This window comes from Nasonia vitripennis (genome assembly GCF_009193385.2).
Source record: "Nasonia vitripennis strain AsymCx chromosome 4 unlocalized genomic scaffold, Nvit_psr_1.1 chr4_random0010, whole genome shotgun sequence".
Lineage (NCBI taxonomy): Eukaryota > Metazoa > Arthropoda > Insecta > Hymenoptera > Pteromalidae > Nasonia > Nasonia vitripennis.
Window position 1 is genome coordinate 339,840 of NW_022279646.1, and position 18,201 is coordinate 358,040.

The window sequence follows — 18,201 nt, forward strand, 5'->3', positions numbered from 1 at the left end:
TGCAAAATCATTAAGCGGGGTGGCCATTTATCCGGATATCCATACCATCCGGATGGTAACGCCTATACTGATCAACCCGCTAACTAATTTAACATCATTCCCGCGATTAATCATGCGAATAAGCGCACGGCTAGTTGTGCGATTTTTTTCAATAGGGCCAGGCTCTACTACAGATGCACGTTCAGATCCTAGTGCTAGTACTCGTGCTGAGGCTGTTGTTGCTGCTACTTGTGTCACTGGAGCTGCTGATCCTGGGTACTTCTGCGCAGCTGGTCATTTTGGGTCTACTGCAGGTGCTTATCCGAAGTCTGCTGCCCCGCATGCAGCTGTTATCACTGCTACTCCTTAAGGCTACAGCTGTACATGTGGGGTTCTTTGCAGTCATACGCCCAAGTCGCTGACTCTCGTTTGTTTAGAACAAACTATGTCTTCCGGTTCTAGTAAAGATGCTAAACTACATAAATATCTAAAAAAAAACTTTTTTCACAAGTGAAAATCTTGGCAAGAAAAAGGCTAATAAACGTAGTGAAATCTATAAATATAAAAATGTCAAGTAAATGTTTTTTTGCTATACGCATTAAAATATTATTTTTTGGGAAAACATAATTTTAACTTTAATTTTATATCTTAATGCGTATAGCAAAAAAACATTTACTTGACATTTTTATATTTAGAGATTTCACTACGTTTATTAGCATTTTTCTTGCCAAGATTTTCACTTTTGAAAAAAGTTTTTTTTTGAGAGATTTCACATCTTTTATAAAGCATATTCTTCTTGCTATTGCACTTCATTAAATCTTGATCTATTCGATAGACAACAAACTACTATTGGTTCAGACATTGATCGCATCGCGCATATAATCGTATAGCAATATATGCATATATACGTATAGCATTACATGCATATTATAATCGCGTGTCGCCGAGTAGCAGATGAATGTCGGTAAAGTAGATTAACTACTGTAACCACTGGTGTATAATACCAAATATACTCACCGGAAGTCACGTGACCGGGGGAGACGAGAAATATCGGGTGAGGATGGAAACTCTGAACGAAATTAAATATACCGAGCAAATTTTCAATTTGCAATATTAAGTTAATAACTTAATATTCTTGAATGAACCTTTTATACATGAAAAATTAGGATTATATTTAAGTAGATACCAACAGATACCGCATACGCGCAATAATAATTATTTAAATGCAATCGAGATTTCTTTTAAGGTTAGAAACACCTAATTTCAAAGTATATAGGGTCGCGCCATCGACAAATCGTACTTTTTCTTACCAAAGCGGCGCTATCGCGCCCCTTGATGTTAAAATACATGGCATGGGCTTACCTATAATTTCTGAGTTTTACAATGCATTATGTATACATAGGCTCAATTTTTTTAAATTTCTGTGACTAAAAATTGATATCTTAAAAGTGGTGCATTGTAATTTTTACTTGTAATAAAAATAGAGTATAAGCGAAATACACATAATTATTTATGGTAGAATATGCCTGTAGTCGAAACATTTTTTGTAATTTTTACGTGTACAGTTAAACGCGCATTGTTTGCTTATAATTTATAATCAAGTTAAAGTTAACAGCAATTTTATACGACTAGCGCATCCTGGTTCTATGCGCATCTCTGGCGATTGACGCCAGAGGTTATAAGCACCACCTGCATTACTGGCGCATGGTCGATAAAATCGCAGAAATTGATTTGAAACCCCCTTCAAAATAATAAATGTTATTATTATAAATAAGTTATGCTATACTGTGCTACTCTATGCCAAACTATACCGTTTTGTACCGTAGAATATGACGATTCGTGCCAGGATATGCCAGTTTATTGCAAAAAAGTTAGTGAAATATTTTCCGACTAATTCTATTACGCCTAACCATGCTTAAATGTGTAAAAAAACAAATGCCCTATGGCAATTTGTACAGCACTGTGCTAATATGTGCCGGACTATGTTGATTTGTGCTAAGCCATGCCAATCCAGAAAAAGAACGACTGAGGAAGTATTTTCTCTTAAAATGTTTTACTATGCCACATAGTGCCACAATATGCCAGGCTTTGGTAATCGGAACTTCCTAACTTGTACTTGGCGCGCATAGAATGAGGAAGAACCAGGGATTGAAATGACTTTTTACGAGAATTATAAGAATCGAGAAAGACGACTTTATTGCAATAAATTAAGCTTAAGTTTTAAAAAGCGACTAGATTGTTTCGCGGTCGAGCCCAGAATGTCTAACGGGTGCGCGCTCCCTGTTTGCAATGGCGTGGCGTCGGCCTGGTGGCGCTCTCAGCTCGATGACGGCCAGACTTTTCACGAGAAGTCGGGCCTGGGCTGGAGTGTCTGCTTGCGCCGGCGCCGATGCTGCGCAGCGCTAACCGCCACAAGGCTATGCCAAAGTGTGACGCATTATGCCAAAGTGTACCGAATCATATTAAACTATGGCAAACTGTGCGAAAAATTCGAAATGAAATAGGTCTACCATAACTGGGCATAGTTTGGCACAGTTTCATACACTCGGGTGGCAACCTCTATTCAAAATTTAATGATCATATCTCAATATTAATTCATTTACTAATAGAACCTCTTTAAAAAAGAAAAAAATATGTATGTTATCAATTTTTTATGCTTCAATTTTGTTACTTTAATTTTTAATCATTTTTTTAGGTGATCTTGTGGATTTATTCAAAATATTTATGGAGTCCATGAATAGAAAGATGTTTTATTTGTCTCCAATACTACGTTTTTTGCTTATAAGAAATCAAAGTTTTTATAAGCCCTTGAATCATTTTAATTCTACCGGCGTCATTCCTATTTCGAGCAAAAAATTTTACAGTAATTTTACAAATATATCAAAGTGGTTTGAAAAACCTTCAAAGAAATATGTAAGCATTCATTTAAGTTCATCATTCTAAATTTGCTTGTAATATAACATTGTAACGGGGTGAGATTTGACGTGAGAGGAGAAAATCACAAAAGGAGACGCCGGGGCCGAGAATCGATCCGGCGCTCCCGAGATCTCTAGGCACGTGTGCTACCGCTTGAGCCAACGCCGCCCTATTTTGTCACTCTCTATCCTGTCTCGATTACAGGCGTGGCGAGGGACGTTGTTCCTCGTTACAACATATCAACAATGGTTGAATGGTCTTTTTCAATTTCATATATCGTATTATTATCTGATTCTTATTCTACCGTACATGCTACCTATATTCTATGAATTACCTTTTTTTAACTTAAGCTTAAGATGGCGGCCCCACCTGATAGGTAAGAGAGCAGCAACGGATAACTTGCCGATATCGGCAAGTTACCGACCATGTGTTGTTAGCGTCAACTATGTTACGGATACTAATGACGGAGTCATTCGCTCTCTGATACATGAATCTGGCCGATAGCATGAACTCTGGATCTCATCTACCGACTAATCGTCCGGATGCTTAGTATGCAATGAGCATAGCGCTCTTAAAAGGTTATCTGGGGGATACTCCCTCTCTCCTAATAGAATATCAGTTTGCGATCTTCTGAATATTAGGCACAAATAAATAAATATATATATATATATATATATATATATCATTCTATTTTCGAATTCAAGTCTCTTCAACCTTATTTCATCCACCTCCCACCCCTTCGTCTTACTTTTTCATGGACAGGACTGTTCATCCCTGCCTTGACTGAGTCGGTAACTTACAGATGTGGACATGAGATTGTGGTTCCTCTCGAGCATCTCTTAATTGCGCAGACCATTGATCATCACCCATAGAGTCGGATGATCCTTGGTCATTCATTACATTCGTCGGGTGTGCTTACATCTCCCTTAACTACTACTCGGGTCTAGAACGTATACGCGGTCTGCGACTAACATTAATCGGACCGTTTCAAGCTAAAACTTCCCAAATACGCCTCAAGGTATTTCGTATTTCAAATGTAAAAAATAAGTCCAATCAATTTTTTTTTCTTGTAAAATGATTCATTAAACTTCATAAAATAAAGCTGGGCCGTTAATATCAATAGACATCCAAATAATAAAAAATTTATTGGCAAAATTAAGGTACTACTCGCTAACATTTGTATTTCAAAACTTGATGAAAAACTAATAATTTCTTTTGGTAGAATGATTCTATGAATAAATCACTATTGCGCTCTGATCTTGGTTTTTCGTTACATGCTTTATTTGAAAAGTTTCATGGACTAGAAAAACAATGGTTTGAACTCCCATATCCCCTTAAACATACCATTTTTATTCAATAGTGTAAATGCGATGTAACAGTTAAAGGGTTTACACAATGTAGAAAAAGTACTAACAATTTTTGACAATTATTGTATAATAACTCTTCACAATTATTGTACAGTGGCTATTTATGGAAAAAGAGAAATTAAGGATTGAAATTTTTGTTTTCATCGCTTTTCTCTGCAAAAAAGAAGTATTTGGCAACCCTGATGAAAATGATCTGTTTATTGCATAGAAAAATTCTTTAAACATTAGCAGTGGACAAAATTAAACTGTGCTTAATAAATTTAATAAAAAAAAGATGATTTTTTTGCAGGCAAGGCGTTTTTGAAAAAAAAAGGTTATCGAACAAATGAATACATAGAAAAATATTACCAATTAATTGTAAACACTCACCACTAAAATAACACCGGCACACAAAATAAAAAAAGTTGTCTGCGCGAGAAATCAGACCTATCTATCGTTATGTTTTTCGGGTCGCTGAATTCGAATATAAGGTCAGTTAGGCCCCATCACGTCAGGGTCAAGGTCAGTTGGAGGTGAAATTAAGAAGAAAAGGTTTAAAAAAATTAAAATGCCATATATTTATGTTTTTTTGGTCGCTGAATCCAAATCCGGAATCAGTTTGGCCCCATCTCGTCAGGTTCAAGGTCAGTTCAAGGTCAAACTGAGAAGAAACAGTTTAAACCGATTAAAATGTCATATAAAAACTTTCCAAAAATGGAAAAAGATACCGAAAAATTGTAAAAAATCTTATTTAATCACATAATATCTTCCTTGTGTACAGAGAAAAGTTGCTTTCGTTTATATATTTTTCTTATTTTGCTTTTTTTCCACTAGCTTAGTAACTCTCGATGTCTTTCTTTACTACTTTTTTCTCTTGTAACGAACTCTTTTTACTTCAAATGACCTATGCAATGGGTTTCTTTTTCTCTTTTTGATATTTGTTTTAATGTCTCTCTTCAGTGTCCAGCAAAAATCTGCCATCATGTTGACTTTCCATCTTCCTTGGTATCGATTCTCCATTACACTTATATCTTGATGAAATCGTTCTCCCTGTTCTTCACTGACATCTCCTAGATTAAGTGGGAAGTAATCAAGATGGGAATGTAAGAAATGCATTTTATAACTCATCAAGCAACCCAAATTTTTGAAATTCTCCAACATTTGTTCAATTAGTTCCTGATAGTTCTCACTCTTTTTATTTCCTAAAATGTTCTCACGAACAGTTTTAAAACTTTGCCATGCAGCTTTTTCTGTGTCGTTCATTTTTGTGATAAATGTTTCGTCTTCAAATAGAGTACGAATTTGAGGACCATCAAAAATACCTTCTTTTAATTTAGCTTCACTTATTGCGGGAAACTTTTCTCCCAAATACTGGAAACAATCGCCATCTTTATCCAGAGCTTTGACGAACTGCTTCATGAGGCCAAGTTTGATATGAAGTGGTGGTAGCAGATAGTTTGATGGGTCAATCAATGGCGTACGTATAATGTTCCTCGATCCTGGTTCAAAATGTGTTCTAGTTGGCCATACTTTCTTAACGTAGTGATTTACCCTGTCTCTACTATCCCATAAACACAAGAAGCAGGGATTTTTAGTAAAACCTGATTGTTGTCCTAAGATCATGGTTGCAATTTTAAGATCACCACAAATTTTCCATTGATGTTCCAAGTACTTTATTTTTTCCAATACAATTTCTAAATTTTCATAAGTCTCTTTCAGCTTAGTCGAGTGAGCTATGGGAATGGATGCAAACCTGTTTCCGTTATGAAGCAGAACAGCTTTCAGACTTCGTTTTGACGAATCAATAAAAAGTCTCCATTCCTCGTCTTTATACGTATTCGGTTTTATTGCATCGACTAAACCTTTAACATCTATACAATATAACAACGAATTCTCTTCAGCGTTCGTAAAAAAATTCCTAAATTCTTTTTCTCTATCTCGATAAAAAGAGGCCGTTGTTCCTTTTGCTAACAGATTTTTCGTTTTAAGAAATGACGCTAGATATTCTCCTCCATCTTTAGGTAATCCTAAATTTCGAATAAGATCACTTAACTCTTATTGGTTAAAGGTTTCTGGAGCTTTTCTTGTACTAGCCGCCAGGTATTCTTCGTTTGAGGATTCTTCGTCAGATTCTTCTTCAACCTCAGAACCTTCTTCGTCACAGGACTCATCAACTTGCATTTCTTCTACTTCGCATGAGCGGTCCACATCCATGGGTTCGATACTAACAGTTTTATTCCTGACTTCTATTCTCACAGGTTTCACTACTGAAGAAACGTCTGCGTATACAATTTTAGATTTAGTAGCCGTGTTAAAACCTTTGGTATTAGTCATACAAAAATAGCAGTCATTTTGACACGTTGGAGAAGACCATATCATTGGTTTTGTAAATTTCAAGTTTCTTTCTGTTTTATCTCTTTCCCAGCGTGTTACCATCGTATAAGATCTACTGCAAACTTTTTGTGGCACCCAGTTTACATTTTGATTGGCTACTTCAATACCAAGTTTTGATATGATATTTTAATCGGTTTAAACTGTTTCTTCTCAGTTTGACCTTGAACTGTCCTTGACCCTGACGTGATGGGGCCAAACTGATTCCGGATTTGGATTCAGCGACCAAATAAACATAAATATATGGCATTTTAATTTTTTTAACCGTTACTTCCCAATTTGACCTCGAACTGACCTTGAACCTGACGTGATCGGTTAAAACTGACCCCGGATTCGGATTCAGCGACCAAAAAAACATAAATGTATGGCATTTTTATTTCTTTTAACCATTTTTTCTCAGTTTTACCTTGAACTGACCTTGAACCTGACGAGATGGGGCCAAACTGATCCCGGATTTGGATTCAGCGACCAAATAAACATAAATATATGGCATTTTAATCTTTTACCGTTACTTCCAATTTGACCTCGAACTGACCTTGAACCTGACGTGATCGGGTAAAACTGACCCCAGATTCAGATTCAGCGCCCAAAAAAACATAAATGAATGGCATTTTTATTTCTTTTAACCATTTCTTCTCAGTTTGACCTTGAACTGACCTTGAACCTGACGAGATGGGGCCAAACTGATTCCGGATTTGGATTCAGCGACTAAATAAACATAAATATATGGCATTTTAATTTTTTTAACCGTTACTTCCCAATTTGACCTCGAACTGACCTTGTACCTAACGTGATCGGTTAAAACTGACCCCGGATTCGGATTCAGCGATCAAAAACACATAAATGAATGGCATTTTTATTTGTTTTAACCATTTCTTCTCAGTTTTACCTTGAACTGACCTTGAACCTGACGAGATGGGGCCAAACTGATCCCGGATTTGGATTCAGCGACCAAATAAACATAAATATATGGCATTTTAATTTTTTAACCGTTACTTCCAATTTGACCTCGAACTGACCTTGAACCTGACGTGATCGGGTAAAACTGACCCCAGATTCAGATTCAGCGACCAAAAAAACATAAATGAATGGCATTTTTATTTCTTTTAACCATTTCTTCTCAGTTTGACCTTGAACTGTCCTTGAAACTGACGAGATGGGGCCAAACTGATTCCGGATTTGGATTCAGCGACCAAAAAAACATAATATATGGCATTTTAATTTTTTTCAACCTTTTCTTCTTAATGTGACCTCCAACTGCCCTTGACCCTGACGTGATGGGGCCTAACTGACCTTATATTCGAATTTAGCGACCCGAAAAACATAAAGATAGATAGGTCTGATTTCTCGCGCAGACAACTTTTTTTATTTTGTGTGCCGGTGTAATTATTTTGTAAAACATTGTTTAAATAATAAAAATTTGCCTTGTTGGTTATCTAAATTTATTAACTCTACTTCTATGTCAATTCCCAATATGGTACCATAGGGTGATTATCAACCCTAGTAGAAATGAATATATACGTTGATGGCAAAACAAACAAATTACCTAATCTTTCGTTATTTACAAAATTTTTATTATTGTTCAGCGCACTTTTTGTTACGTGATCAACAAGACCTCGATAACATTATACACGTAATTTTTTCTGATTATATCTTAAAAATTCAGTCTACAATATTCTAAAATGGCTTGAATATAATAATATATTATTAAGTTAATCTTCCACAATATAAAATAGGACTACATTTTGACATAAGCCTATAAGCTAATCGACACGAATAATATTGCAAAGGAGATACATTTTTATCATTGTTATGATTTTGTTTAAACATTGGATTTCATCCTATATCTCTGTAAGGAAAAATGATAGGGAAAATTATAGGATCTATGTGAAAAGTTCTATGTCAAAATAGAAGTTGGACCTATTTCTTTTAGGGGTTTTTTTCGGATACACACAATGATCATAATAATAAGGTTTATATGGGCGCAGGGGAGGGTAAAAGAGTTAAACACACTTGGACGCGCGTACTTAACTTTCAAAGCCGCTGGGGAAATTTAGGGGGAGAATTAAGGGGGAAAATTAGAGGGAAAAATTTCTGAACCGACGGCGGTGGCGAAACTTTTTTTATAATAAAGAGAGATTTGGAAGTAAATAAGGGTCTACTATAATGACCTTATTTAGTGCCCTGTAGTTAATCACTAACCTGTATCTCTTTTCTCCTGTTACGAGTTCTTTCTTTGGCACGACTAATGCAGGTGCGTTGAATAGTCTTTTTGTATTTTTAATTGCTTCATTTATGACTAATTTCTTTGTTTCACTGATGACAATCCCTTTCTTTTTGTGTACTAATGGAAACTGCTTTACATAAATAGGTTTATGTGCCGTTAAATTTATTTCATGTTGTTCTATGTTACACGTTCCCAATTCATCTTCTTCAATCTAGAATACATTTGGATATTTATTTTTGATTCGTTCGATTCTTTCTTGATTCTTTTTACTATCATTTTTCATCTGTAATTACTTTCGTAATACTTCCAGCCTGCTAGGTTTCTTAAGTTTTCCTTGTTGAGTTGTCTCTAATGCATCGATTGCTTCTATATGGAAAATGAAACTCTTATCTATGCCTAGTTCGTCCACTAACTGAGCCCCTTTAGAAACATAGTCAATATCGAATGCTATATCCTTAAAAACACATTCTTTTACTTCAGCATTGATTTTTTGTGAGTTTTGCTCCTCTTGCAATCCTACGTTAATGTTATATATGAAATTTTCTATATTCTTATTATAGGTTTCCAAAAATTCTCTACAAATTTTTAGCTTGTTTTTATTTTCACTATTTTTATTTATTATTCCCGCCTGAGTATCATTACTCACTTCATATTCTTTAGTTATTGTATTCAGGACTGTTTTCACATCATCATAAAAAGTATTTTCTATCACTATTTCATTTTCTTCCAGATCTTTTGTATCCCTAGTGGAAATAAAAAATGTAATAAAATATAAGAAAATGTAACAAATCGTACCATTTTGTACGTTTTTGTTGGATTTCGGACCTTTTTTACGTTTTATTATAGTTTGCTACATTTTATTACATTTTGTGACGTTTTATTACAATTTATTACAAATCCATTGATCCAGGATTTCATGGGGGTCTCTTCTTTGAAACAACAAATAAAACAATACATAAAAAAGTATTAAAAAATGTAAACAATTGTCTGTAAGCGTAATATTATATAAGAAAATGGCGACTTTTTTATTTTCTTACTTCTGCTTACATCCTTTTAGTTTTTCTTACATTTTCTTATGCATTGTTACATTTTATTATAAAATTAATAATTAAAAAAATATATTGACTATCTAAGGCGGTAAAATAACATATGTAATAAAATGTAAAAAAAAATTAACAAATCTGAAAATGTAAGAAAGTGTACAAAAACTTATGAGAAAAAAGGTCCGAAATCCAACAAAAGGTATAGTTTCTTACATTTTCTTACATTTTTTACGTTTTATTACAATTTATTAGAATTTATTACATTTTTTTTCCACTAGGGATTGTCGGAACTTTCTGCCTATCATTTATACTGCTTTGTTATTACCTTGATGAGTTATATTTTTTTTACATCTATTTTCATACTATTGCTACACTTATTTTCTTTTAAACCTTCATATATATGATTTTCATCAATGATTGCTTTTAAAATTTTATTGAGAAATTTCTTTTGATCGTTATTTACTGCCACTCTTATATACTGATTCTTGTTTTATATTTTCTTTGTATATCTTCTTAATTGGTTCACTTTGTAGTTTCAATTTTATGTCGTTTATCTCCAAATATCCTTCATCTAAACGTTACTTACCTTCTCTGAGTAATTTAATTCCTAAAATTCCATCGTACGATAGTAGTATATAGGGAGTTATGGCGAGACACAACAAATGACGTCATCACTGGCGCATCCTTATCTTATCATGTAAATAAACCATTAAGATAAGATAAGGTATCTTAATTGTTTATTTACGATATAAGGTATCTTGATTGTTTATTTATAAGATAAGATATCTTAATTGTTTACAATATAAGCTACCTTAATTGTTTATTTACAAGATAAGCTATACTATTTGTTCACAAGGTAAGGGTTGCATACCAATAATTATTAATACATATTTTGTTTATAGTAAACAAACCGTTAAGATACATGTTAACGTTTTGTATACTATAAACAAATACATGTATTATAATTATTGGTATGCGACCTTGACCTTTACTGTGTAAAAAATTAACGTAGCTTATCATGTAAATAAACAATTGAGATAGCTTATCTTGTAAATAAATAATTAAGCTATCTTGTAAACAATGTAAAAAATAAGGATGCGACAGCGACGACGTCATTTGTTGTGACTATTTATAACTGTCCAATAATTATAATAATACTTGCAAAAGAGAGATCGTAGCACAGCTGTGTGCTTGCTAGTGTTATGAATCTGTTTAAGAAGCTGAAACGGTGTCAGCTGATGTAGCGTACGTCACAGCAATACATAGTATACTCTCTCTCTCTCTCTCTCTCTCTCTCTCTCTCTCTCTCTCTCTCTCTCGTTCACTCTCTCCCTCTCTCTCTCTCTCTCTTTCTCTCTCTCTCTCTCCCCTCTCTCTCTCTCGCCCTCTCTTTGCGTGTATTTTTCTATGTATTTTATTTATTTGTGTATTCTGTGTAATCTATATATTATGAATCTGTCATGTATTTACTATTTTGTCGTGAAGGCGAATAAAGCCCTGTCTATCTATCTATCTTTCTTTCTCTCTGTCTTTCTAACTCTTAATCAGTCGTTTAATTTTAAATCTGACAATATAAATACAAAAATTATGGAATATAAATTGTAAATTTTAACCTTTTTTTATACTCCGAGTAAATTGGCTTATTACTAATATTTACCTTAATTTTTAATTGTCACTTAAAACTACACTTATATGCTTTTAAAAAACTAATACTTAAAAACTACACTGATTTTAGTAATTTTTTTAATTTGAAACGTCGACGTTTTTGTCCTTCGAGCAGTGTTCTATTTTTATAACGCTCTCAAATTCTATTTGGCAGTGAGCCTCATCATTCTCTTCCTCTGATGAGTATCTTAAATAAAAGTTTTCCAACTCTTCCTCCTGAGTTTCCAAAAACATTTCACGTTTTATTTTTGTCATTTCTACATCAGCTGAGCAGAAGAAGTCAGCCTCGCATGCAGCAGATGAATGAGGCAACGGCGACTGCTCCTTAGCTTACAAAGATGGTTCTTTTTTCACTATCAGCATTCTGATGCCAATCTCACGTGCATCAGATCAAGGTCGAAGGTTACTCCTAGCCAGTGTAACTACATCAATTATGTTATACGGTGCCCCAATATGGGCAAACGCTATGTTGGTAAAGTCTTATGCACGTAAGCTGTCAACAGTTTATAGGAGAAGTGCATTGCGGGTTGTTTCTGCCAACCGAACAGTATCAGAAGATGCAGTGTGCGTTATCTCAAGTATGACGCCTATTGACCTTCTAGCAACAGAACGAAAGAATATATACGAAGCCGGCGTGGTGACAATACTCAAAAGAAAGTTTGGAAATCCGCGAAGGAAGAAACTCCAGCTGATTGGCAAAGACGATGGGACTCCAGTGAAAAGGGAGGATGGACGTATATAATGCCTCATACCAAGAATTGTTTACTGGACCAAAAGACGAAACGGGGAAGTGAATTACTACTTTACGCAGTTTTTGAGCGAACATGGGTGCTTTCGAGCCTAGTTACACCGCTTCAAGATAGACAATGTTTGTCTTCTATTTTTATGAGATCTTAGGTTACCGATAGGGACCATCTTATCCACATAAAACGCAAAATGAAAAATAGATGATTTATTTTTTCAACAAATTTTGTTTGGCATTAATGAAATTATTTCGTATAAAAGTCGTTTAAAAAAAAAAATGTTGAGTATAACTAATCAGCTACGAAGCTGTGCACTCTCGTAGACTTCGTGACGGACTGAGACGATGTTGCAGCGCTCATCCCTAGGACTACGCTTATCGGCATACCGCAGGATCGGTTACCATACAAGCGTGACTGAGTCAGACACACACACACAAACAACACGTCCAAGTTATTAAGTAGCCGACACGTGTCTACGTTTTTTATCACTTTACTCCTAACGATATATAAAACGCTTATCACGTTGTCGCTCTATTTGACGTTTGTAATTTAAGGATAGAATGTACCCCTTTTTCTCTGTATAGTATACAATAACATGGGTTGGTTTATTCGATTTTCGGTCAACCACAGCTGTTCCCTGTGTTGACCGTAAAAATCAGTTTTCAGCCACATTTTGCAGGCAGAAGTAGTTTTTAGCTTCTTCAAAACTTGACCGCGTAAAGCTGTAGTAGTGGTAATGATCCTACCATAATAGCAATTCAATCACTACATTGGATAAATTTTTCGGAAGAATTATTGGATATCACAGTCTTTTCTAAAACGGGTACTTCTTGAGGTGTTGGCTCGCCAACGTTTTCGTCTGGTTGCTCATCTTTGAGACTGATGTCTCAAAGATGCCTCCCTGGTTATGGAAAGTACGTCCGCTATCACGTATCACATAACATCCAGATCACTTTTCTGCTTAAACGACATACCCTCGCATGAGTGTTGCGCTTTTTCTTTTTTATGAATTGAAATCTGTGTATAGTGTCAGATAACACAGATAAGCCAAGATTCGTCACTGGAAACATGTGATATTTTACGCTATCTGACAGAAAGACGATATTATGCGAGTGCTATTAAATATCATTTTCGAAAACCAAACTTTTTTGCAGAATTAGAAGGAATCCAAGATGTAGCTGCTACTGTATTACGTGAAAGAATTTTTTCCGTCACCCTCTAGGTTGCATGGGACAAGACTACTGTGAAATCATTGTTGATCAGATATTATCACTTTATTGAAATCTCCTAGCGATCAGGTCCTTGTGTGAGCTGCTCTCACAAGTTGTCGCCGAGAACTGACGCTCTACTCATTAAACGCCGCCGAACACTCGGGCCCACTAAAACAAAGACGCTTTCCTGAGGACTACCGAAGGGACTCGAAGCATTGTGCGCGTTCCTCTATATCTATAGCTATACACACGCAGTCCTGTGCCCGCGCGACCGCCGCTCGCCACTCGACTCTCTGGCCTGGCAGTCACAGATCGGCCCTTTAGCCTCTCCGCGAAAGTGACCTTCAAAATCCGTGGAGTAAACTCCCTACTGAGGTCGTGGCAGTCTAGGAATGATTATAAAACCACTCCTAACCGTATTGGCCTGAAGCCACGAATCGCCATGTCGATTCGCGCATATGAGAGACAAATGATGGAGAAACGTTCGCTAAAACTACTAATAGGTAGAATATATTATTGATAAAGAATAAATACGTCGCACTTGTTTTTATCCCTAGCACCCTCGGTTACGTCCGGAACAAGGTGAAACGTGAACTTTCACGCAATAAGCAAAGTATCTATAACCTTAGCGAGAATTAGTTTGAATTTTTTGCATAATTTAATAGAATTTAAAGATTTAGCTTCTATTACATGACACGAAAGAATTTTTTCGTATCACATAACGATGCTAGGGTGAAATTAAATATGTTGCCAAAACATTTTAAAGAAATTCTCCGTAGCTTTGATTTTGCTGAGGATTTACCCCCAACACTACAGCGAATAACAACACAGTCAGTATTTAAGGAGAGCTTTTACCAGCGATTCGCCAGTGTGTTTTAGACTTGACGGTCTAAATCAGTCTGTGCCATAATGTTTCGAGCTACACCGAGTCACTTAGTGAAAGTCTTGCGATCCGTTTTGCGTATTGAAAACGCTCGCGAAGCACACATTCGTACAATGTGTAGCTCTGTCTGTAGTAGTAAAAAATTGCATTTTTTACTACTACATTGTCGTATAGCAACAGTTCGGTAGATGTTTAATATAGGTCTCTTTCACAACAAGGATGTGCTCACCATTGTTGTACAGACTGTCAGACAACGAAACGATCATCAAGACCCTCTAGCTGCCGAGTTGATCAGACGCCATTGTAAGTACTCAAACATTATCAATTATAAAATTTATTTTCACATATAATTGATAAAATTTATTACTTATAGTAATAAATTATATGCTGGACGATCACGAAGGTGATGATTTTATTAATCGTTGTGAATACGCAAATGAAACGTTGCCTAACCCGTCGATACAGCAACAGAATACTCTAAGTATTGTATGTGTTATGAATATTTGTTTATTTTAAATTATTCTGACACATCCTAATAGTTTAATTGTAGAACCAGAGTCATCTTTAATTATCCCCGATATTGAACAAATGGATCAGTCACACCTCGACCAGAATACTCGTAAGTATTGCATGTGTTATGAGTATTTTTTTTTATGGCACATCCAAATCCTTTCGTTGTAGAACCAGAGTCATCTTGAATTATCCCCGATATTGAACAAATTAATCACCCTCAATCCGACTTATCTATACAGCATCAAAGTGATTGTAAGTATTTATCGATATTTTTTTCATATACGTTTTTTTAATACTATTTATTTTAGATGCAGAACCTGGGCCATCTTCAACTATCTTCGATGCTAATCATCAAAAAGATCAACAATCGCAAAGTAGGTATCGAATGAATTGTGTATACGTGATGGTTTCTTTATTTTGTATACAATCTCATCTCAATACTTAAGTTTATACGTAATTGTAAGTATTGAATGTGTTATAAAAAATAGCATAATGTGAATTTAAATGGTCCTAAATCAATACTTTAAGATTTAGGACCGCTCATGCCAAACAATGATGTAGCCCTAGAGGAAGAAATAAATGGGACCTAGTTTAGCGATACGGATGCATCTCTCGAAGATGGTTCCAACGGTAGGATCACAGTCATAAATTATATATTTACAAATATAATACTCGAGAAATCAAAAGCATGGTGAAGGATCGGAGCCCCGATTTATTATAGAAAGAGAATCAGTACGTCATTATCGTCGATTCGGATACGAAGTAAGGGAGATTCAAGGTACCATTTCACAACCACCAACAGACGCAAATGTTTATGATTGGCTGGAGAGATGTATGCGTAATTTTCATCGTCAGCTTTGCGACAGAGGTAGACCTTCTGATTTTATAGGTATAACGTTAAATTCTGAAAATTTCAAACATGGACCACTATGGCTTTCATTTAGACTGATCCAAAATTTTCACGCTGATGATCTTTGGGAAATGTTGTTCAATACTGTGCAAAGTGCAAACGATTTAAATATAATCCTCTGTATAAGAATTGATGACAATCTATGCCTACCACGTAGTTTTGTTGCAGCTTATGCTTATGCAGTAAGAGGTCAAATACGTACAGGTAACTTGCATGATTATTGGAACTTAATACGTCAAAATCGTGGAAGAGTTCAAAAAAGAGCTGCAGAAAAACTTTTAGAATCATCGAATGTACAGATATCACCTGAAGGAAGTGGGTTGTCTATAATTTTTCGACCTTTGGGCGAGGACATTCACCTCTTTACAACGGCAACCGATAACACGGTCGTATTGTACATACATTAAGAATAATGTATTATGAGCGATCCAAGCATTATCAACCAATCCTTAATTTGATTGGAGCTTGTGGGAGTAACGGATAGTGTATACCCTGTAGTAGAAGTTATTGGCTCGCTGAAGATCATAGATGTTCTAATAAATGTTACAAATGTACGACGATACCATCATGCGATATGACCAAAAATTTGAGGACATGCGCTGTTTGCATCTGACCATTTTTCGGCAATTCTTGTTTTGAAAATCATCTAAGAAAAGGATCATTTCACAAAAATAGCAGTGTCTGTGAGAAAATAAAATTTTGTCAATCTTGTTTTAAAACTGTACGTCTAAACAAAGGTAAAGAGCATGAATGTGGGGTATATTTTTGCTCAACATGTAAATTAAATCTGCTTGTGAATCATATGTGCTACGTACGTCCTTTAAAATCGAAGGAAACTCCAGAAAGAGTGTTATTTCTCTTCTATGATTTTGAGACTCAACAAACATCAGAGGTGCTTGGAGACAAGAATAAAATAATCCATGTACCAAATTTATGTGTTGTGCAACAATCGTGTACGTATTGTTTGGAGATTGACGATATATCTATCAGGTGTGATCAATGTAGTATTCGTGAACACGTGTTCAAAAATAATTCTGTTTAACAATTTATCGATCTTGCGATAGCACCAAGAGAGCAATTTTAAAAAGTCATTTGTATCGCTCACCAGAAGACGAATTCCACTACGTCTACGGACCGCAAAAGAAATACAAAGGTAGTCACTCATCTGATGTAGTACCAATAGTTTCTCTGTAATGGCTCCTCGTCATCAACAACCTTTTCGTCATAGAGAAGACATTGTTCTTCAGGCTCTTCATCACCTCAACAGTAAACAAAAGAAGGCTCTTTTACAAAAAGCAGATAATAAACTAGTCAGACATATCCGCGAGTGCGCTTTAAATATACTAGTTGGAAACGTACCTCTCGATAAGAGTCACAAATCGAAACTGCGCAAATACGTTAATAAAATACGCACATTGGCCGAACCTCGTGTAAGTTTATGCAAAAAGAAAAAACTTATCGTCCAACGTGGTGGTTTCTTACCTGCACTTCTCGCACCTATCATTGGTACAGTGTTGGCAAGTCTTATTAGCAAGTGAAAAATGGTGCACACCCAACAAATGGTTCTTCTATCACAAGAAAATTTGAAACGCCATCAATTTACGCTTGCCAGTGGCCAGCAACAAGAGTGTCAAATGTTAAATTCTGTGCAAACACCTGGTTCAGCACTAAGTAGGCTTGATGCCGAAATGAATGAAATACTGAATTCTTCTACGTGTAAAGATGAGAGCGAAAATGGTCGTTGTATCGTCAGGTCTTACAGCGGTATTTACATTTTAAAAACGTGACTGGTACAAGTGTAAGAGAACTTAATGATGATATGAATGGAGAATCAACACCTGCTGAAATAAGGGAAAAGCAACATCTATCTGATACCGCCATTACCGAATCTGTGGTTGATGTCTGTTGATGGTGTGCGAATTCGCAATGCCAACATTATCGACCTGGTGAATGATGCAATGCGCGAGAGGAAAACTGCGGCGACACTGCCTGGGCATTTACAGTTCGCCCGTGTGATTCGTGAGTCATGCGTTCCTCGGGAATAGATTAATAACCGACGTGTATTAAAAAATACTGCTCGAGTGTCATCCGAGACATCCAGCTCAGAGGGCGCTGAGGAGTATGCATCGCCTCAACAAAACGCAGGAAATATCGCTGGCATTAACAGTATCGAAGATCTCAGCGACGGGGAAGGATCGAGTACACCGCAACCGAGACAAACAAGGAGAAAAATTTTAGCAACTCCTGATCAGATTGTAAAATGGCAACGGTTGAGCGGGAGTGTCAAGAGAAAGATAACCGACAGAGAAAAGAAATAGTCGCGAATGCCCAAGACAAGAATAGCGCACTAGACGCCTTGATCGATTTACTACCG

At 35.8% G+C, this 18,201-nt stretch overlaps 1 protein-coding gene across 11 annotated transcripts in view; it reads left to right on the forward strand.

Moving 5' to 3' along the window:
* The window catches only part of LOC100679452 (ubiquinol-cytochrome-c reductase complex assembly factor 1), a 147,789-nt gene that overhangs the window by 54,626 nt on the left and 74,962 nt on the right, over nucleotides 1–18,201 (forward strand). For 9 of the 11 annotated variants that reach the window (XM_032602122.1, XM_032602121.1, XM_032602117.1 and 6 more), the window contains one exon: nucleotides 2,675–2,892. The exons of the other annotated variants lie outside the window; for them this stretch is intronic. In XM_032602122.1, the coding sequence (XP_032458013.1) occupies nucleotides 2,704–2,892 (189 nt within the window). In that variant the 5' untranslated portion in view covers nucleotides 2,675–2,703. The remainder of the gene's footprint in view (nucleotides 1–2,674; nucleotides 2,893–18,201) is intronic. 11 annotated transcript variants of the gene reach the window in all.